At 52.2% G+C, this 22,701-nt stretch overlaps 1 protein-coding gene across 5 annotated transcripts in view; it reads left to right on the forward strand.

Annotated features, from left to right (window-relative positions):
* The window catches only part of MYH14 (myosin heavy chain 14), an 89,464-nt gene that overhangs the window by 55,550 nt on the left and 11,213 nt on the right, over positions 1 to 22,701 (forward strand). For all 5 annotated transcript variants that reach the window (XM_047790155.1, XM_047790158.1, XM_047790156.1 and 2 more), the window contains 12 exons: positions 178 to 384; positions 3,048 to 3,185; positions 5,557 to 5,680; positions 6,178 to 6,349; positions 7,817 to 8,029; positions 8,595 to 8,739; positions 9,475 to 9,681; positions 12,823 to 12,927; positions 13,020 to 13,172; positions 14,575 to 14,823; positions 18,844 to 19,056; positions 21,448 to 21,660. In XM_047790155.1, the coding sequence (XP_047646111.1) occupies positions 178 to 384; positions 3,048 to 3,185; positions 5,557 to 5,680; positions 6,178 to 6,349; positions 7,817 to 8,029; positions 8,595 to 8,739; positions 9,475 to 9,681; positions 12,823 to 12,927; positions 13,020 to 13,172; positions 14,575 to 14,823; positions 18,844 to 19,056; positions 21,448 to 21,660 (2,139 nt within the window). The remainder of the gene's footprint in view (positions 1 to 177; positions 385 to 3,047; positions 3,186 to 5,556; positions 5,681 to 6,177; positions 6,350 to 7,816; positions 8,030 to 8,594; positions 8,740 to 9,474; positions 9,682 to 12,822; positions 12,928 to 13,019; positions 13,173 to 14,574; positions 14,824 to 18,843; positions 19,057 to 21,447; positions 21,661 to 22,701) is intronic.

Genomic DNA, 22,701 nt, shown 5'->3' on the forward strand with positions numbered 1-22,701 from the left:
GCCGTAACTAGGGGTCACCCTGAGATGAACCACTTGGGGGACTGCCTTCCACCCTCCCTGCTGCCACCCAGGCCTCAAAGGACCAAATAAATAGGGGGCAGGAAGGACCTGGTGCCCCACTGAGGGCCATCCTGGGAGCACTGCCTGATGGCCGCTGACCTCCCACCCCATCCTCAGCTGGAAGAGGAGCGTACCCGCCTGGCAGAGCAACTTCGAGCGGAGGCAGAACTGTGTGCTGAGGCTGAGGAGACCCGGGGGCGGCTGGCAGCCCGAAAACAGGAGCTTGAGCTGGTGGTGTCGGAGCTGGAGGCCCGTGTGGGCGAGGAGGAGGAGTGCAGCCGCCAGCTGCAAACTGAGAAGAAGAGGCTGCAGCAACATATACAGGTCTGGACCCGTGCGCCAGAGGCCACCTCCCCTGACCCCTTCTGTCTACCCTGCCCACCCTTGCCTCAGCAACCACTGTCTCTTTTTGGCCATGAATTTGCAAGGGGAAAACAAAACAAAACAAAACCCTCAGCTCAAGGTGGCTTAAGCAAAAAGAATGCTTTTTTGGTTTCAAATAATGGGAGACTCTGCAGTGTGTAGTATAAGCTTCAGGTGTGGCTGGATCCAGGTGCTCAAGCAATAGCCTCAGTACCCTGCCTCATCCATCTCCTGGCTCCATGTGCCTCTGTGCTGATGCATTTGAAGGCAGTCTGTCCTCCCATGGTTCCCCTTCTAGTGTGTATTTTATCCTTAAGACATTATCTCCATTCAGATGCTAAATTTTCATTGGCAGGACTCTATCTGCATTTGTACTTCACTCTGCTTCAGTGGGAAAAAGGTAGATTACCGCGCACAAGTTGATCCAAACATACTTAAAAGTGTCCCAGTGATTAGTTGAGTGGCCAGTTTTAAATTTAAAAGAAAACCAGAGTCAGGCAGCCGTGGCTGGAATTCTGACACTGCTGCTTCCTAGCTGTGGGATTTGGGGCAAATCACTTAACCTCTGAACCTTAATAAGCTGCTGACCTGTGAACAAGCATGCGTGCTACCTGCCTTATAAGCGCACATACAAAGTTCCACTCAACAGTTTCCTTCCTTTTTCTATTCAGCTTGGAAAGTATGTGGTATAGGAAGTCGTTAACATTTCATTAATGCAAGGGAAAATTATATAAAATATACCCAACCCGAGATCTGAGATCCTTCAGAATATTGTTTTAAAGGGGCACCGGTCTGGAATTTTATCAGTGAAATAAGGAGTGTTTGTAAAATGAAAGCCATAATGAATGAAAAGCAAACAAGATGCTTAAAAAAATAAATTTAAAAGAAAATTGAAATTCAGTTCCTCAGTCACACCAGTCACATTTTAAGCACCCCCATGGTGTGAATCACCTCCCCTTGACCCCATTAGTGAGGGGGGACCCCGACCTTTGGTTATGGAGATGGCTTAACCCCTCACACCCCATCCCAGACAGACACGATCGAGAGCAGGTTATTAGTCACAGATACTCACAACCTAAGGGAGGCAGACGCCGTGGCACAGACAGCCACACTGGGGTGGCACTCAGGAATGGAGCGAACAAGCCGCAGCTGTGGGAGGCAGGCTTAGTCGTAACAAGAGGGTGAGGTAACCCCTGGTTTCCGCAGGAAGATGGGGTTGGTTGGTTTCTTTGGGTTTTTGGGTTTGGTCTGTTTTTCTCTTCTTCGTGATTGGTTTGTTTAAGTGATTCCAAGGGCTGGCAGGTAACCGAAGTCCATTACACAGGAATGAGCAGGTTCTATGTCTGGTTCCCACAATACGGAGGGTCATGTGATCAGGGGACCTGAAGTTTGGTGGCAGAATGAGTAGGAGGTCTTGTGATTCGGCCATTACAGGGCCTCCCAATGTTAGCAGCTATCAAGGCCACACGTAATAAATCGAATTGTTTTAATTGAGGCAGAATTGCCACATTATATTAATTTCAGGTGTACCACACAATGATTCAGTATTTGTACACGTTGCACAGTGGTCACCAGAATAAGACTAAATAACATCTGTTAGAGTTCCCGTCGTGCCTCCTTGGTTAACAAACCCGACTAGCATCCATGAGGATGCAGTTCGATCCCTGGCCTCGCTCAGCCGGTTAAGGATCTGGCGTTGCCGTGAGCTGGGGCGTAGGTCGGATCCCGAGTGGCTGTGGCTGTGGTGTAGGCCGGCCGCTGCAGCTCCGATTCGACCCTAGCCTGGGAACCTCCATGTGCCTTGGGAGTGGCCCTAAAAAGACAAAAAAAAAAAAAATTTGTTACCTTATGTAGTTAGGAAAAAGTTTGCTTGTGATGAGAGCTTTTAAGATCTAGTCTCTTAGGAACATCCAACTTCACGGGGCAGCGTGGTTAACTCCAGCTGCCACGGTGTCTGTCACATGCCCGTGACTTCCTTCTAACTGGACATTCGTACCTTTGGCCCCTTTCCCTCATTTCTCCCGCTCCCCCGCCTCCCCCAGCCCCACCTCCGGCCACCACCCACCTGTGGCCCTGTATCTAAAAGCGTTTTTCATTTTTTCTTGTTTGTGTTTGTTTTTTATATTTTTATCCTTATAAATGAGATCATATGGTATTTATCTCTCTCTGTCTGACATGTTGCACCCAGCACAGTGCCCCCGAGTTCCCTCCGAGTCATGGCAAAATATCACATCTTAACGTCCGGTCTCCCAGCCTAAGTTGCCACACGTGCCTGGTCGCTGCCCCAGTGGACAGCGTCCTTCTCCAGGATGTGTTCGTTTCCGGGGTTTATCGTTTACAATCTTCACGCGTGCCCAGGAATGTACTTCCCGAAGGACAAAGATTTTTATTTACCCTTCATGCCTTAGAAGGTTGCCCCCCGCCACAGGCACTCAGGCGATGTTCGCTAAGCTCGTGAATGAAGCAGGAAAGGTTAGATCCCTCCCAGCCCCACCCAGAGCTTGGACCTGTCTGGGCCCCGAGCCCCCCGGGGGTCCATGAACCCTCCCTTCCACCCCCACCCCTCCCATCACACGCCAGCCCCCAGCCCCTGCGGCCTCACCCCTGCCTCCTCTCCACTCCAGGAGCTGGAGGCCCACCTCGAGGCTGAGGAAGGGGCCCGGCAGAAGCTGCAGCTGGAGAAGGTGACGACGGAGGCAAAGCTGAAAAAGTTTGGGGAAGATCTTTTACTCCTGGAAGATCAGAACGCCAAGCTGAGCAAGGTTGGTGGCCTGTGAATACCCAAGGGGTGAGGTGGGGGGGGAGCCTTGAACTGTCCGTCTCAACCATGTCCCCCCTGAATGCTTTCCATCTCCTTGACTCTCTGTCACAGCATCCCTCAGGCTGATGTTTATTGGGCAACTACTGCGTGTCACTTTCCCTGTATCATCAGACCCCTCTAAGCTGCATTGCTAAAAACAAGCCCCCGTGTTGACATCCCATTGTTCTGTGGGTCAGCTTAAGCCTGGGTCTGACACAGCGTCTCTTCCCCTGAATTCTATAGATGAGGTGTTGACAAACATCTTCTCTAAAAGGTCAGAGAGGGAGTTCCCTGGCGGCTCAGTGGGTTAAGGCTCTGGCATTGTCACCACTAAGGTTCAGATCACTGCTGTGATGCAGTTTTAGTCCCTGGTCCAGGAACTTCTGCATGCCACAGGTGCAGCCAAAAATAAAAATAGAAATAAAAAAATCTGGGGCTTGGATTGACAGAACATTGTAAATCAACTATAATAAAAAAATTTTAGGGAGTTCCCATCGTGACGCAGCAGAAACAAATCCAATAGGAACCATGAGGTTGCGGGTTTGATCCCTGGCCTCGCTCAGTGAGTTGAGGATCTGGGGTTGCTGTGAGCTATGGTGTAGGTCACAGATGCGGCTCGGATCTGACATTGCTGTAGCTGTGGTGTAGACCTGCGGCTACAGCTCCAATTCGACCCCTAGCCTGGGAACCTCCATATGCTGTGGGTGTGGCCCTAAAAAGACCAAAAAAAAAATTTTTTTTAACAACAGAAAGAAAAAGATGCTCCCAATGTTCTTATCACTTAAGAATTTATAAGGGTTTTAAGAGCTCTGTGCCTAGAGCTACAAGCAGAGACATCAATATATATACTTCCTATTATCTCACAAGATCAACCTATGGAATTTGAATCCTTTTGAATGAATGTATTTGAAAATAGGTTTTTAAAAAATAAATAATAAATAAATAAATATCTGGGGCTTGGCAGGCCACTTCATGTCTCACAACCACTCAATTCTGTCATTGTAAGGTGAAAGCAGCCACAGATGCTCTGTAATTGAATGGCTGTAGCTGTGTCCCAATAAAGCTTTATTTATAAATACAGACCGTGGGCCGGGTTTGGCCTACAGGCTGTGGTTTGCAAACCAGTGAGCTTAGAGCAGGCTCAGTCCAGATTCAAGGGGTGGGGACTTAGACCTTGCCCCTGGCTGGAAACGTGGCAAAGAATCTGCCACCTTCTTGAACCTACCACAGCCAGGATGGGGCGAGGCACAGGGAATATGGCATTTGATGAACTAGAAAACCACTTCTACCCTCACGGGACGTGGGGGAGGGGTGCTCAATGCGTCGCCCCAGGAACGCAACACAATCACACATCATCAACTAATTATAATCTGTCAGAAAAGATGGAGGAGCGGGGTGCCTATCCTGTGCTAGGGCTGGTCCAGGCAGGCTTCCCCGAGGCAGTAGTGCCTGAACTGAGCGCTCAAGGACACACAGGAGTTTTCTAGAACATTCCTTTGATGCAGTAGCTCTTCTCGTCCACTCTGTTCTATTTCTTTCTTGTTAAGGTGGTGCTGATCCAAAACCTTGATTTCCAGAACCACTCACGGTTTAAAAAGGGCTGCTCGAAAAAAAAATAAACGAATTTCAAATTTAATTCAAATAAGTTAAATTATTAAATAAATAACTATGGAGTTCCCTGGTGGCCTGGCAGGTTAAGGATCCAGCATTGTCACTGCTGTGGGATGGTTTTGATCCCTGGCCTGGGAACTTCCACATGCCATGGGCATGGCCAAAAAAAAAAACAACTTTTTTTTTTTTTAAATAAATAGAAGAAAGAAAAGTGCTGGTCCAGGCCAGTGCTTCTCAAACCCTAACGTGCCCAGGAATTTTATGGAGAGGTTGTTCCAGTGCAAATTCTGATCCAGCCGGTCTGGGGTGGAACCTGAGTTTCTGTTCCTAACAAACTCCCATCTGGTGCTGATGCTGCTGGTCCAGGCATCACACGGGGAATAGTAACAAGGCTCCAGGTCCCACCCATGAATGCAGCAGAAGTGCAGGGATGCTCGTGGCAGTTCGATAATAAACAGCAAGTGATTCGAATCGACCTCAGCATCCCGCCGTGGAAAGATGGAGTCACGATGGGGGGCGTCCTTCAACTAGTGGGAGTCTCCACAGGGAACAGGCATGAACCGGTGGGGGTGGGATGGGGGTGGGACGGGTCCCTGGACCCTAGAGAATGGGAAAGGGGGGCGGGGAGGAGGGATGGAGATGGGCAGAAACGCAGGTGGCAAAGACACCAAAGCTGAGGGTCCGACCCCTGACACCCCACCCCCACCTCCCTCTTCTCCCAGGAGCGGAAGCTGCTGGAGGAACGTCTGGCCGAGTTCTCATCCCAGGCAGCTGAGGAGGAGGAGAAAGTCAAGAGCCTCAATAAGCTCCGACTCAAATACGAGGCCACGATTGCCGACATGGAGGGTGAGCGCCCGCCCGGAAGGGGGAGCTGTGGGGCCCGGTGCACGCTCGCTCCAGCGGGGTCCAGGGGGACTGCAAACAACCCTCCAGTGCCCTGTGGTCTCAGTGGTCCCATCCGCTAAATGGGGCCAGGAAAGAAGGCTCAGAACAGGTTGGGTGTCCTTCTGGCTCTTAAGCTGTCTCTACCTCCTCCGTGTCTTGGGTCACTCTCTCTAGCCGACTGTCCCACTAACCATTTCAGACACTTTTTTGTCTCCCTGTCCCTTGCTGTAGACTCAGAAGCGGAATCAAAAGGGAGAAAGCAGAGGAGGAGGGCAGGGAGGCAGGAACGAAAGGGCAGAGGGCGGAGAGTGAAGGGGATCAGGGGCTGTCACTGGGGGAGGCGGCACCTGGGGGTCTGGCCCAGGGGCCCGGGCCCCGTGGGCGATCCCAGGGGTGGGGACACTGGGAAGGAGGGCAAGCTCAGCTCAACGTGGGCGCTCTGTGGGTCCCGCCTTCAGACCGCCTCCGGAAGGAGGAGAAGAGCCGCCAGGAGCTGGAGAAGCTGAAGCGGCGGCTGGACGTGGAGGGCTCCGAGCTGCAGGAGCAGATGGTGGAGCAGCAGCAGCGCACCGAGGAGCTGCGGGCCCAGCTGGGCCGCAAGGAGGAGGAGCTGCAGGCCGCCCTGGCCAGGTGCGGGCTGGGCGGGGGGTACACGGCACCGGGCTGCGGAGCCCACACCACGCCGCCCCCAACCTCAGGGTCCCCTCCTGGATAGGGGGCACAGCCAGAGTTCCAAGCCCACCCTGTTAAGGGAAAGTGGACACCAAGCCCCGCGTGGTGTAGACTGGCGCAGTTCTTGATGCATAACGGAGGCAAGAAAGTGCTATTTGTTCTCCCCCTCCTGCTCGGCCTCTCAGAACCAAATAGCCCAGAATCCGCTCTGACTTGACAAGCCTTCTGGCCGTCTTAGGAATCATCAGCCTCGTCATCCCAGTCAGTCACAATTATTGAGCACTTACTGTGTGCTAATGACAGCCCGCGGTGTTTCAGATGCTTTTTACCCACTGTGCTCCATGTGATCTGAGGCGCCTCGTGTATGGATGCAGCTCGATTTCAGAGAGGTCAAGTGTAGGAAAATGTGCATCTTAGAATCCATAGGAGGAGTTCCCGTCGTGGCGCAGTGGTTAACGAATCCGACTAGGAACCATGAGGTTGTGGGTTCGATCCCTGGCCTTGCTCAGTGGGTTAATCATTGTTGCTGTGGCTGTGATGTAGGCTGGCGGCTACAGCTCTGATCAGACCCCTGGGAACCTCCATATGCCGTGGGCGCTGCCCTAAAAAGGCCAAAAAAAGGCAAAAGAAAAGAAGAAAAGAAAAGAAAAGCAATCCTACTAAGCAGTCACTCCCACTTTCCCCCTCCCTTCAGCCCCTGACAACCACCAATCTCTTTCTGTCCACATACTACCTGCTGATTCTTGCTCGTCTGCATGAGTGGAGTCATATAACATGTAGCCTTTTGAGCTTTTCTTGTTATTTCTTTTGCCAGCCTCACGGCAGTCCCTGTGGAATGGGGCGGTCTTACTCTCTCATGGACCAGGAGCCTGCAGTTCAGAGAGGCTGTCACTTGCCAGAGCAGGTGGCCGGGAAGGGGATACAAACCATAGATGGTGCATCTCTTGGAGCTATTTGTTTATTTGTTTGTCTTCAGCTGCACTGGCAGCATGAGGAAGTTCCCGGACCAGGGATCGAACTCCAGCCACAGCAGTGACCCAAGCTTCAGCAGTGTCCACGCTGGAGCCTTAACCCCCTAGACCACCCGGGAACTCTCCTTGAGATGTTTACCCGCGGTCCACACTGCCCCTCCATTCAGCTTCACTTTGCAAGAGGCTGTTCCCGTGGGAGTTATGAGGGGGGTCTGGGGTGGGCTCTGCCACCCCCTGACCATGTAACCAGGGCAGATCCTTTCCCACTCTGGGTCCTTGCTGCCTTATTTGGCATGGACATTCCCATTTTACAGCTAAGAAAGCTGAGGCTCTGAGTATCGGAGGCATGTACCTAAGGGCAGAGCTGGGATCCGAACCTGGGACTGGCCACCCCAGAAATCATCCCCACCCCCTGCCTGTCCCTGTACCAACCCCTGGTTCTTGTCACCCTCAGGGTGGAGGAGGAGGGCGGGGCCCGGGCCCAGATGCTCAAATCCCTGCGGGAGGCACAAGCAGGGCTGGCGGAGGCCCAGGAGGACCTAGAAGCTGAGCGCGCGGCCAGGGCCAAGGCGGAGAAGCAGCGCCGGGACCTGGGCGAGGAGCTAGAGGCACTGCGGGGCGAGCTGGAGGATACCCTGGACTCCACCAATGCGCAGCAGGAGCTCCGGTGAGGCTGAGCTGCACAGGCAAGGCACAAGCAGGGCCTGGTGCGAGGAGAGGAAAAGGGCACGGGTCCAAGCTCTCCATCTGCACAAATGTTTAGTCATTCAACACTTGTTTTTTGGGTACTGGCTCTGGGCCCTGCCTGGACCAAGCTGGGGATAGAGATGAGTCAGACTCAGGCATTGCCCTCAGGAACTCCGTCTATGGGTAGGCAGATTCAGGCAAAGACAGACCCAATCCAGAACAAATGAGCTTTAATGGAGCAGCACAGGACATCATGGATGATAAGAGAAGTCCCCTGTATCACTCTATGGGAGGGAGACCAAGAAGACTTCCTTGAGAAGGGGCCTCATGAATAGGGTTTTGAAGGATGAGTAGGAGTTCACCCTTAAAGCCACACTCCTCCTGCAGCATCACCGCCCCACTCTCTTGGGGAATATAGAATGAGGTCCCCAGTCTTGGAGGGCAAGAATTAAAGGAGGCACAACCAGCAGTTAGGGGCTCCCCAGAAGTTCCAGCCTCCCTCGATTCTGAAATTCTGTTCCCTGTCCCCTTCCCCAATAAAAAAGGTCCAAGAGGGAACAGGAGGTGACAGAATTGAAGAAGGCTCTGGAGGAGGAGACACGCATTCACGAGGTGGCGGTGCAGGAGCTACGACAGCGCCATGGCCAGGCACTGGGAGAGCTGGCAGAGCAGCTGGAACAAGCCCGGAGGGTGAGTTGAGATGAAAAAAGTGGGAGGGGGGTCTGGGGAGCCATGGGGAGGGAAGCAGGATGCTGGGTTGGAGGAGGTACCTTCAGCTGGTTCCAGCCCAGCCCACTTCTCTCCTCCCATATTTATGTCCTCCATCCATCTTTCACTAAGCAAACATTAATTGAATATACACTCTGTTCCCAGGATTGTACTGGGGGCCCCAGCTGTGAACAAAACAACCAATACCCACTCCCATCATAAGGCTCACGTCTTAGCAGGCGAGGCATAGAGAGAATGATCTAAACCCATTTATAGTGTGTATCAGGGTCATAAGTGCTCTGGGAAAATGACAAACAGGAAAGGGGATCAGGGTGCTAATGGCAGGTGGGGCAGGTGGGAACGGTGTTGCCATTCGAACTAGGCCATGGAGAGATATCTGTGAAAAGATGACTTCTGAGTAAAAAACGGGAAAGTGGTGTGTGAGCCATCCTGGCATCATGGGCAAATGTATTCCAGCAGAGGGAGCAGCCAATGCAATGGCCCTGGGACAGGAGTGTGCCCGGGAGTCTAAGGAACAGTGAGAAGATCTAGAGGGAACAGCCAGTGCAAAGGCCCTGGGGCAGGAATGTGCCTGGGAGTTTAAGGAACAATGAGAAGTTCCAGAGGGAATAGATAGTGCAAAGGCCCTGTGGCAGGAGTATGCTTGAGCTGGTGGAGAAAGGGAATCAAATCTTTGCTGTCTCTCTCCCCTACCAGAGCAAAGGTACATGGGAGAAGACCCGGTTGGCTCTGGAGGCCGAAGTATCTGAGCTACGGACCGAGCTAAGCAACCTGCAGACCACGAGGCAGGAGGGTGAGCAGCGGAGGCGCCGCCTGGAGTCACAGCTGCAGGAGGTGCAGGGCCGGGCTGGTGATGGGGAACGGGCACGAGCAGAGGCTACTGAGAAGCTGCAGCGAGCTCAGGTGAGTGGGGCGCCCAGGGATGGTCTCTGCTGTGTGACCTTGAGTAAGATGCCTACCCTCTCTGGGCTTCTCTTTGGTCCACATCAACCCTACTGTCCCTTCCAACTCTTCCAACGTAATCACACAGATGGCTAGTGTTTGTGAGTGGTTACTATACACCAGCCATCCTATGTATTTTACTACAGCCTCCTGGTGTTCCTTTGAGGGAAGGGCTAATATTATTCCCATTTTACACACAAAGAAACTGAGACCCCAGGGAGGTGAAGTTGATTGTCTAAGGTCCCTCAGAGCCAAAGCTCAAACCCAGGCATGGCTGACCCCGTAGCTCTTAATCCTGCCACAGTGCCCACCTCCAGCCTCTTATCTTCTGACCTTAAATAATCTGTCATCTGATTAGAAAAACCCAGGGTGAATACTTGGAGCTGTGTGAGAACATTATCATACTGTGACCTTTATTTATTTATTTTTTTTTGTCTTTTTGCCTTTTCTAGGGCCGGTCCCACGGCATATGGAGGTTCCCAGGCTAGGGGTCGAATCGGAGCTGTAGCCACCAGCCTACACCATAGCCACAGCAACACGGGATCCGAGCCGCATCTGCGACCTACACCACAGCTCACGGCAACACCAGATCCTTAACCCACTGAGCAAGGCCAGGGGTCAAACCTGCAACCTCATGGTTCCTAGTCGGATTCGTTAGCCAATGAGCCACGATGGGAACTCCATCATACTGTGACTTTTAAAAGGAATTTGTGGAGTTCCCATTGTAGCTTAGTAGAAATGAACCCAACTAGTATCCATGAAGATGCAGGTTTGATCCGTGGCCTCGCTCAGTGGGTTAAGGATCCAGTGTTGCCATGAGCTGTGGTATAGGTCACAGATGAGGCTCAGTTCTGGCATTGCTGTGGCTGTGGTGTAGACTGGCGGCTGCAGCTTCGATTCAACCCCTAGCCTGGGAACTTCCATATGCCAGTGGGTGCAGCTGCCCCCCCAAAAAAAAGGAAATTAAAAAATGTTTAAATTTTATTTTATTTTTAAACTAAACGACCTGTTTATTGGTGAAAATACAAAGAAGCAGAAAGAATGAAAGGAAGAATGACTCTTTTTTTTGCTTCTTAGGGCCGCACCCTCAGCATATGGAAATTCCCAGGCTAGGGGTCAAATCGGAGCTATAGCTGCCAGCCTACACCACAGCCACAGCAGTGCAGGATCTGAGCCACTTCTTCAACCTTACACCACAGCTCATGGCAACGCCGAATCCTTTAACCCACTGATCGAGGCCAGGGATTAAACCTGTGTCCTCATGGATACTAGTCAGATTCGTTTCCACTGAGCCACAACGGGAACTCCTTATTTCCAAGTTTTCAGATGAATTTTCTGAGCAGCCAGAATTTGAACCCAACCTTGTTCCTTAAGTGAATCTCTAAAAGGGAGGAAATGCAGTTTCAAGGTCACACACCCATACTGGAGGCACTCAGCCAACAAACATTTATTGAGCACCTACTGTGTGCCAGGCCCTGTTGTGGGAATAAAGCTGATGAGGCCCTGCCCTTATGGCAGCAACAGTCCCGGGGGAAGAAAGTGGTTAACTGCTGCCCAGTTCCTACAGCTGAGGAAGTCGAGGCCGGCAGCCACACCCAGGCTCACTGGGCTGGGTGATTTGGGTGCTGGGGGAACGGCTTTATTGAAATATAACTCACTGGAGTTCCCGTCGTGGCGCAGTGGCTAACGAATCCGACTAGGAACCATGAGGTTGCGGGTTCGATCCCTGGCCTTGCTCAGTGGGTTGAGGATCTGGCGTTGCCCTGAGCTGTGGTGTAGGTTGCAGACATGGCTCAGATCCCGCGTTGCTGTGGCTCTGGCGTAGGCTGGTGGCTGCAGCTCTGATTAGACCCCTAGCCTGGGAACCTCCATATGCCACGGGTGTGGCCCTAAAAAAGGTAAAAAGACTAAATAAATAAATAAATAAATAATAAAAATTAAAATTAAAAAATTTTAAAAATTTAAAAAATGAAATGTAACTCACTTACCATATAATTCACCCATTTAAAAAGTACAATCCGGAGTCCCCATTCTGGGTCAGTGTGTTGAGAACCCAACTAGTATCCATGAGGATGTGGATTCCATCCCTGGCATCGCTCATCAGCTTAAGGATCCAGCGTTGCTGTGAGCTGTGGTATAGGTCACAGATGTGGCTTGGATCTGGTGTTGCTGTGGCTGTGGTGGTGCAGGTTGGCAGCTGCCGTTCTGATTCAACCCCTAGCCTGGGAACTTACACATGCCACAGGTGGGACCCTAAAAAGCAAATAAAAGAAAAGAAAAGAAGAAGAAATAAAATAAAATGTGCAATCTGGAGTTCCCTTATGGCGTTATGGCACAGCAGGTCTAGGATCCGTTGGCACTGCTGTAGCTCTGGTTACAGCTGTGCTACAGGTTCATTGCCTGGCTGGGAACTTCCACGTGCTGCGGGCAGAACCAAACATTTCAAAAATTAAAATAACAGGTACAATCCAGTGGTTTTTAGCACATTCAGAGAGTTGTACAGTCATCACCATAACCTAAGTTGAGGTCATTTTCATCACCCCCAAAAGAAATGCTGTCCACGTTTCAAGCTACCATCCGCCGGCCACCCGCCCTCGGGCGACCTCGAATCTGCTTTCTGTTTCCTTGGATTTCCTACTTGGGACATTTCGTGTAAATAGAATCCTGCAATATTTTCCCTTTGGGGTCTGGCTTCTTTCACTTCGCATAATGTTTTCAAGGCGCATCCGTGGCATAGCATCTATCAGGACTTCATCCCTTTTTATGGCCAGAGAGGATTCCGTTGTCTAGAGAGACCACATTTTGTTTAGTCCCTCAGCCACTGATGGACACTTGGGTCGTTTCTACCTCGCCACTGTTGTGAACACCCTGTACAAGTTTTTGCACGGACATGTCTTCATTCCTCTTGGGTACATACCTCGGAGCGGAATTGCTGGGCCATGTGGAAACTCAACATGTAGCTGTTTAAGGAGCTGCTGGCCTGATTTCCACAGCAGCCTCACCCTTTTATATTCCTCCATGTGGGAGGTGGGGATTTGAGGCTGAGGAGCCCCGGGGTTGGCTGGCTGGAAGCTGCTGTTAGAAGGTGTCCCTTCCCCACAGGCTGAACTTGAGAACGTGTCTGGAGCCCTGAGTGAGGCCGAGTCCAAAGCCATCCGGCTGAACAAGGAGCTGACCAGCATGGAGGCCCAGCTCCACGATGCCCAGGTGACCCCAGTGCCCCTCATCAGGCCTGCCCCCTACCCCGGCTCGCCACCCTCCTGCCCACACCTAACACCCATGCTCCCGTCCATCTGCAGGAGCTGCTGCAGGAGGAGACCAGGGCGAAGCTGGCCCTGGGGTCCCGGGCACGCGCTCTGGAGGCTGAGGCGGCAGGGCTACGGGAGCAGCTGGAGGAGGAGGCGGCTGCCCGGGAGCGGGCGGGCCGAGAGCTGCAGACGGCCCAGGCCCAGGTGAGCAGCCCTGGAGGGAGGTGTCAAAGGGATGCCTGGTCCGTCACTCTGCTTCTCCTGGTTCCCTGGCTCAGCACGTTGTAGGCCACTCCTGCAAGCCGTAGTACTGGCCTCTGTCTCTCCCTCATCCCTAGAGCCCGTCTGTGCAGTTCCCCCCTTGCTCCTGCCCCCCACTCACTGTCTCATCACCTCCCCTGTGTCCCCACAGCCCCACCAGCCCTGCTCAGCCTCATCTTCTGCCACCTGGATCCTCATCTCAGCCTCCCTTCAAGCCTCCCTGCCTCTAGCCTCTTCCCTTTCAGCTCATCCTTCACATGGTTTTTCTCCACCCAGAGCTGACCCCACCCTTCCTTTGCTCACAGCCCTTCTGTGGCTCCCCAGCTCCCCCTGGACAAAGCCCATGCCTCTCAGTTGGGTGTCAGGGGCCCTGCCTTCTCTGGTCCTTCCTTCGTCTTTTTATTTTGTTTTGTTTTTATTTTTTGGCCACTGCATGCAGTGGCTTGATGTGGGATCTTCATTCCCAGACCAAGGACCAAATCCATGTGCAAGTTCTGAGTCCTAATCACTAGACCACCAGGGAACTCCCGCTTCTGTCGTCTTTAGTCTATCTGTCTCTCATTGTTCTTTCCTCACCTGGGAAAACTGCCTTCATTTTTCAGGACTTAGCCTCAGCCGCTCCTATTCTAAGACCCTGAGCACCCCCATCTGAGCTCCCACAACCCTTATTTCTGCTTTGTCCCCCCTCCAGTCACCCTGGCTGGAACTATCTGCATCCATGAGTTCCCCCCCACCAGACTAGGAGCTCCTGGAGAGTGGGACCCCCATCAGAGTTAGGTCAGGGTCCCCAGCATAGGCCAGCATAGAGCCTGATGTATGGGAGACCTTGAGAAATGCCTGTTGAATGAGTGATGAATACCCGATGAATGCATGCCCACAAATATCCTTCTTTAACTGGAAAACTCCTATGCATACATCAAGATCCATCGCAAATGTCCCCTCCTCCAGGAAGCCTGTCTTGAATCTTCTTTTTTTTTTTTTGAATCTTCTAAATAGATTTTGAACCCCTTCTATAGACTCCCATGGATCCCATTCTTTGACCTTAGCCTCCGTCACCCTGGGCCATGAAGCTCAGTCTCCCCCATCAGACTGGATGTTCCCCAGGACACAGCCCAGATTCTGACTCATCTTCTGAGTCCTAGTAGGAACCCTTTTAATCTCCTGGAGGAGCTGGGGCTCATAGAACTCATAACTTCATCCCTTCTCCAAGGCAGATGCATCCGATGGGGTCAAGTCTTTTCTCTCTTCAGGCCTCAATCTCCCCATCTGGGAAATGGGGCCCCACCTACTCACCCCTTGGTCGTAGCCATAAGTGCCACCTTCCCCCTCTCTCCTCCCCCTCCAGCTCTCAGAGTGGCGGCGGCGCCAGGAAGAGGAGGCAGGGGCGCTGGAAGCAGGGGAGGAGGCCCGACGCCGGGCGGCCCGAGAGGTTGAGGCCCTGACCCAGCGCCTGACTGAAAAGACGGAGGTGGTGGAGCGGCTGGAGCGGGGCCGACGGCGGCTGCAGCAAGAGCTGGACGACGCCACAGTGGACCTGGAGCAGCAGCGGCAGCTCGTGAGCGCGCTGGAAAAGAAGCAGCGCAAATTCGACCAGGTGAGGCTCCACAGGTAACCCAGCTGGGAAATTGGGCTCTGGCCCATGCTGCCTGTGGTCATTGTGAGGAATCCGGGACGAGATGTCTCAGCTCAACCATGAACTTGGGAGGACCTTTGGGCGAGATGCCTCATCCCTCTGAGCCTCTGTAAAATAGGACACCCATCCATCCTGGCTCCCATCTCTTATCCCAGAATAATTGCTGGTGGTCCCCACTGTTACTCCCAAAGGTGCCTGAAGATGCACCAGAGGGCACTTAGGGAGATTAAATGGAACAGCCATCTCACTCCTCAAGTCCACTCACTGTGTACCTCCGGCCAGCTGCTGGTCCCATTTCAGCCTCAGTTTGCCCATCTACGAAATGGGGCTAATGTGAAGCACTCTGAAGAAGGAATAAAATCTTCAACAGCCCAGGGCATTAAGAGTAGGCAGCCCTGAGGGTCACATCCCAGCGGGGACCCTTTGTGGCCATGTGGCTTGGGCAAATGGCCCAAGCATGCCTCGTTTTCTTCATCTGGAATATGGGAGGAGCAGTATTTTGCCTTCATTTGTGAAAGGTATTTTCACCGGCTGTTGAATTCCAGGTAAACGGTTTTAGGCTTGATTCTCCCCGCACCTTGACAAGTGCATTCCATGATCTGTGGCCGCTATCGTATCGGAGGAAAAGTTAGCAGTCATTCAAATCACCGTTTCCCTGAGGGTAGTGGGATGTTTGTCTAGCTGGCTTCAAGTTTTTATCTTTATCTTTGGTTTTTAGCAGTTTTACCATGATATCCAGCTGTGGGGTTTTGTATTTATCCTGCTTCCATTGGCCAAGCTTCTTACAGTTTTGGAGTGGTGTTTTTGATCAAACGTGGAAATCTTTAGCCATTATTTCTTCAAAGAGAGCAGCACCCATTTTAAAAAGAATTCTTTTTTGTATCTCCTAGAATTTTATATAAATTCTTTTTATATAAATCTTATTCCCTTTCTTTCTTCCTTCCTTCCTTTCTTTTTTACGTTTTAGGGGCGAACCCATGGCATATAGAGGTTCCCAAGGCTAGGGGTTGAATCAGAGCTGCAACTGCTGGCCTACGCCACAGCCACAGCAATGCCAGATCCAAGCCACATTTGAGACCTACACCATAGCTCATGGCAATGCCAGATCCCCGACCCACTGAGTGAGGCTGGGGATAGAACCCACATCCTCGTGGATACTAGTTGGATTCATTTCTGCTGCTCCAAGACAGGACTCCTATTAATCTTATTCTTGACTGGCTTCTTTCACTCAGAATAATTACCTTGGGGCAGTTCTTTTGTGGCACAGAGGATCTGGTGTTGTCACTGCCATGGCTTGGGTTGCTGCCGTGATACAGGTTCAATCCCTTGCCCAGGAACGTTGATGCACTACAGATCGTGGGCAAGGCAAAAAAAAAAAAATTACTTTGAGATTCATCCATGTTTTTACACGCATCAATATTTTATTCCCCTTTTTTTCTTTTTCTTTTTTCTTTTATCTTTTTGGGGCCGTACCTGCAGCATATGGAGGTTCCCAGGCTAGGCGTCCAATCAGGGCTGCAGCTGCCGGCCTACACCACAGCCACAGCAACATGGGATCCGAACCACGTCTATGACCTACACCACAGCTCTTGGGAACGCTGGACCCTTAACCCACTGAGCAAAGCCAGGGATCAAACCCACATCCTCATGGATACCAGTCGGGTTGGTTAACCACTGAGCCACAGTGGACTCTCCTGTTTTTTTTTTCTTACTGCTAAATATTATTCCTTTAGAGATAAACTAGATTATGGAAAACGTGACCCTGTTGATGAACGTGGGAGTTGTTTCTAGTCTTTGGCTGTTATGAGTTAAGCCTCGGTCTTTCTAATAGGAAGTGGCGGTTTTAGTCCATGTTTCCCTAATGAGCAACGATGCCAACATCTTTTCAGGTGCTTATTTGCCACCCACACATCTTCTTCGGTAAAGTGGCTGTTCAAATCTTTTGCCCTCTTGGAGTTTCCATCGTGGTTCAGCAGAAATGAATCTGACTAGAATCCACGAGGACACAGGTTCGATCCCTGGCCTTGCTCAACAGGTTAAGGATCCGGCATTGCCATGAGCTGTGGTGTAGGTCGCAGACTCGGCTCGGATCTGGCATTGCTGGGACTGTGGTGCAGGCCAGCAGCTACAGTTCTGATTCGACCTGGGAACCTGCATATGCCGCAAGTGCAGCCCTAAAGGACAAGAAAGAAAAATCTTCTGCCCTCTTAAAAAAATACATTGTTTCTTTTCTTATTATTTAATTTCAAAAGCTTTTTATATATTCTGAATACAAGTTCTTTATCAGATATACTGCTTTGCAGATGTTTTCATCCAGTCTGTGGCTTGTCTTTTCATTCTCTTAGTAGAGCCTAAGAGCAGAAGTTTTTAATCGTGATGAAATTCAGTTTATTAATTTGTTACTTTGTGGATTATGCTTTTGGTGTTGTGTCAAGAAATCTGTGTCTAACTTAAGGTCACAATGGTTTCCTCCTATTTTTTTTTTCTAAAGTTTGCTAGTTCTAGGTTTTACATTTAGGCCTATGATTCATTTTTTTAAATTTTTCCATGATCCATTTCTTTTGGCCTTGCCCGAGGCATGTGGAAGTTCTCCTGCCAGGAATCGAACCTATGCCACAGCAGTGACCACAGCCAGAGCAGAGACAATTCCAGGTCCTGCCCTAAAAGACAAGAAAGAAAGAAAGAAAGAAAGAAAGAAAGAAAGAAAGAAAGAAAGAAAGAAAGAAAGAAAGAAAGAAAGAAGAAAGAAAGGAAGGAAGGAAGGAAGGAAGGAAGGAAGGAAGGAAGGAAGGAAGGAAGAAAGAAAAGCAAGCAAGCAGGGAGGGAGGGAGGAAGGAAGGAAGGAAGGAAGGAAGAGAAAAGAAATTGAAAATCACATAGCATTAATTCTCCAATTTTTTCTTCTTTTTCAAAGTCATTTTGCCTCTTCTTAGTCCTTTGCATTTCCATATGTGTTTTACCATCAGTTTGTCCATTTCTACAGCCGAAAAAGTCTCTGCTAATTGTTTCCTACAATCTTTTTTCTCCCTTTGCTCTGTTCGGATAGATCATCTCTACTGACCTGTTTTCAAGTTTACTAATTCTTCCAGTGTGTGTCCATTCTGCTGTCAGTTTCCTCTAGTGACTTTTCGATTCCAGATACTGTATTTTGGAGTTCTGGCATTTTTCTTTGGTTCTGTTTTACAGTCTCAAATCCCCCCTGAAATAACCCCACATCTTCACTCATCGTATCCATCTTGTCCTGACACTTGCTTATCGTAGTCACAGTCCTGGTGCAGTAGTCCCAGGTTCTAGGTCATCTGCAGGTTTGTTTCCATGGACTGGTTTTTCTCTTGACTGTGAGTCCCATTCTCTTCCCTTTTTTTGTGTGTCCTCTCAGTTTCATTGTTTGTCAGTCGCTGTCTTAGAGAACAATGAAGATTGAAGTGCATTTTATTTATTTATTTATTTATTTTGCTTTTTTAGGGCCACACCCGAGGCATATGGAGGTTCCCAGGCTAAGGGTTGAATTGGAACTGTAGCTGCTGGCCTACACCACAGCCACAGCAACTTGGGTTCTGAGCTGCCTCTGCAACCTATACCACAGCTCACGGCAACGCCGGATCCTTAACCCACTGAGTGAGGCCAGGGATTGAACCTGCAACCTCATGGTTCCTAGTCAGATTCGTTTCCACTGCACCACAACAGAACTCCCTGAAGTGCATTTAAAAATTTTTTTTTCCTACCCCTACCTCAAGAGGAAGAAAGAAACACCCTTTCCTGCTGTGGGCATCTAGAGTGAGAGGCCGACCTGGCAAGATCCATTCAAGAGTTGAGCTGCTTCGGGACCCAGTTGCAACCTTAATGGCTCTCCCTCCCTCTTGTGTCCCTGCCTGTCTGTGCGTCCCTCCCTCTGTCCCTGGCCGCTCTCTCCCCCCCATCCCTCTGTACGCTCCCTTCAGCTAACCTCTCTCTCCCACCCCGTCTCCCTCACCCCGGAAGCTCCTGGCAGAGGAGAAGGCAGCCATTCTGCGGGCCGTGGAGGAACGTGAGCGGGTCGAGGCCGAGGGCCGGGAGCGGGAGGCTCGGACCCTGTCCCTGACTCGGGCGCTGGAGGAGGAGCAGGAGGCCCGGGAGGAGCTGGAGAGGCAGAACCGCGCGCTGCGGGCCGAGCTGGAGGCGCTGCTGAGCAGCAAGGACGACGTCGGCAAGAGCGTGAGCCGCCCCTCCCTGGCACACACACGTGGACACCTGAACGCACACGTGACATCAGGGGACACATGCGCAATGGCAGCCAGCATCGAACCCCATGTTTGCGCACAAGCACAGAACGGGGGGAGCTGCTGCCCAGACACGCGTGGTCTTCTCCCAAACCCACGTGTTCGCACACCCAGCGTGAGAGGAGAGCCTACCGCCAAATGCATGTGTTTGCACACACATGCGCACATGTACACACCTGGGAAACAGGGAGAGCCGCTCACCACCATGCACGTTCGGGAGCACAGAACATGAGGAGCCCCTTCCAGCGAGCACATGTGTTCACACACAGAATGTGGGCGCTGCTCGCAAAGCCTGCGTGCTCATGTGTGTTCATGGAACGTGAGGAGAATCTTCTGTGAACCACACGTGCTTGTGTGTACACACAGAGTGTGAGAAGCGCTCATCCTGTGTGTGTGTGTGTGTGTGTGTGTGTGTGTGTGTGTGATACTCAGAGAAAGTGAGGGAAGGTGACACAACATAGAGTCTGAGCTCCGCTCCCCAGACGTGAGTACATATGGACATACAGGTGCACATGTGCACATACACGCGAATACACACCGTACATATACACACCTCACACCTGCATACCACCCACACACACACACACACACACACCTTGCCATCCCCCAACTCCACTGAGCACCCAGGCCCCCCCACCAGGCCTCTGTCTTCCGCCAACTCATACAGCCCTCTGGGGCCTGCGAGGGGTGTCCCGGGCCCCTCGCCCAGCCAGGACCCTAGCCTCCCAAGCTTCTGACACGGCCGCCACTCCATCCTTCCCTCATTGCCCAATAAATGTATGGGGCACCCACCAGAACAGGCCCAGGGCCACGGGCCACCCTGATGACGGGGGCACTAATGAAATCCATGTGTAGCTGGGTCCCTGACACAGCCCCAGTATCCTTCCTTCCGGCCCCACGGTGTTTTCCAAGGGGCCCGATGGATGATGCCTTTATTCCCGACACACGCGCTGGCATTGATGCCGCGGAGCCTTTAGCCAGGCCTGGAAAGAACCCTCATCCCCGGGGCTGCAGCCTCACGGATATTTCAGCCAAAATCCAACTCAAACTCCCGGGCCCGGCCTCTAGACGCACCATCAGATTTTTTTTTTTTTTTTTCTATTTCTTTGGGCCGCTTCTGCGGCATATGGAGGTTCTGAGGCTAGGGGTCGAATTGGAGCTGTAGCCGCCGGCCTACGCCAGAGCCACAGCAACACGGGATCCGAGCCGCGTCTGCAACCTACCCCACAGCTCACCACAACGCCGGATCATTAACCCACTGAGCAAGGGCAGGGACCGAACCCACAACCCCATGGTTCCCAGTCGGATTCGTTAACCACTGCGCCACGACGGGAACTCCACCGTCAGATTATTGATAGTGTCTCCGCAGGCCCTTGTGGGAAATAGGATGTTGATGGGAGAAAGTTCGAGTCCTTCAAGCAAACCAAGTTGATTGGCAGGTGCCAAATGAGAGGAGGGACCAGTTGGCTCTTTCCAGGTGCTGAGAGCAGCTCCTGTCCCTGACCAGTGCTTTTCTGAGGGTCATTAGACAAGAGCGACACGCAGACGCCGTCCCTGTCCTGGGGCGCTCACGGTCCACTGTGGGAGGTGGGCGTTGCACAAAAAGACCCATAAGCACATATTAAGTGACAGCTGCGGCTGAGCCAGAGAGGGGCTCAGTGCCAGGAGTGTGGGGAACAGAGAGAGGCCCTGAAGGTCAAGGGCGTCTCTGAGGAGGTGACAATTAAGAGGAGACGGAGGGGGGAAGGTTTGAGAGTTCGTAAGCCCGGCTCTGCTTTCAGAGGGTATTTGGGGTTCTTATTTACACCCTCCTGGAAGGTTCGGAAACCCCCCGGGCTGAGAAAAAGTAGAAGCAGACAGTGGGTTGGGAATATCCTGGGAGCTCTGGCAGAAACCAGCACTGGCAACTCTGGAGCCACCTGCCTTCAACCCATTTCCACATGGGATTTCCAAAGACAAAGGTGCAGTGCCGTGAGCTCACGCTCCAAAGTCACAAAACCCGTGAGGACAACAGTCCACCATGAGTGAGAGTCAGCCCATCTCACCAACACTTGAATCGGACTCTCGGGAGCTTCAGATGGTAGAATTATGGCACATAGGTTATGCATAAAATGTTTTAGGATGATCCAGAATGAGACACACAGTAAGTAGGGGCGGGGAAAGGTTGAAAGGTGAAGGAAGGAAGGAAGGGGACCCGTCAACTTGCCGCCTCCCCCTATCTGTCAAAGCCCCCCTCCCTCTCGCCCCGGGTAGATCTCAGATCCCAGGTTCCTCCCCCTTCCTTGGGGGCCCAGGGCTCCCAGGGCTCACTCTCTGTCCCCACCAGGTACATGAGCTGGAGCGAGCCCGACGGGTGGCCGAACAAGCAGCCAGCGACCTGCGAACACAGGTGACAGAGCTGGAGGACGAGCTGACGGCCGCCGAGGATGCCAAGCTGCGCCTGGAAGTGACCGTGCAGGCTCTCAAGGCACAGCACGAGCGTGACCTGCAGGGCCGGGATGAGGCTGGTGAGGAGAGGCGACGGCAGCTGGCCAAGCAGGTACAGGAGGCTGCAGGGCACCCAGCCGGCTGGGCGTGCCCACTGCTTACAGGCAGCACCCCTGAGAGGGGCAGGATGTCTCACTCACCCACCCACCTGCTACTTGGAATTTCTAACCAAGTCCCCCCCTGCTACCCAACCATCCCCCTGTTCCCCAACCTGCTCTCCCACCATGACCCATGAACTCACATGCAACCCGTTGACCTACTGACGTGCCCAGTCAGATACCCTCCAGCCACCAGAGCGACCATCCACCATCTCCGGCCCATCTCCTGAGCCCCCCGGCCACCCCTGAACAGCCTGCCCAGCAACCCGCCCTTCTCCACGGCCACCTCTGCATCCGACTCCATCCACCCAGATACCCCTTCCAAGCAACCTCCTCTCCCCCGCCCAACCCCTCCTCACCCCAACCTATGTATGCATTCATTTGTTCACTCTCTTTTTTTTTTTTTCTTTTGTCTTTTCAGGGCCACACCTGTGGCATATGGAGGTTCCCAGGCTAGGGGTTGAATCAGAGCTGTGACCTCTGGCCTACACCACAGCCACAGCAATGCAGGATCTGAGCTGCATCTGTGAACTACACCACAGTTCACTGCAACGCTGGATCCTTAACCCACTGAGCGGGGCCAGGGATCAAACCTGTGTCCTCATAGATACCAGTCAGATTCGTTTCTGCTGAGCCACAATGGCAACTCACTCTTGACCAACTTGTCTACACCCCCCTTCATGCCCCACCTTCCTCCCTGGTTCATCTGCTCCTGCACCCTCTTCTTCATTCCTTCCTTCGCTCGCTCCCTCTCGGCACCGTTCATTCATTCCTCACTCAGTCCAGGGCCTTCTATGGTCTGCAGTGGGCAAGGCTCTCCAGTAGGCGAGGAGTGCTGAGTGTGGGAGGGGCAGGCCAGCTCCGAGGGTCAGAAAGACCCCTTTGGGCCCATGTGGGCAGCAGACTGGCCCCAAAGGAGAGATGAAGAGGTGATCCAAGGTTGGGGGAGGGGGTCTCTGGGTGCTTTTGATCTCCCCTGGCCCCACTGATCCAGG

Source organism: Phacochoerus africanus, chromosome 8 (assembly GCF_016906955.1).
Source record: "Phacochoerus africanus isolate WHEZ1 chromosome 8, ROS_Pafr_v1, whole genome shotgun sequence".
NCBI lineage: Eukaryota > Metazoa > Chordata > Mammalia > Artiodactyla > Suidae > Phacochoerus > Phacochoerus africanus.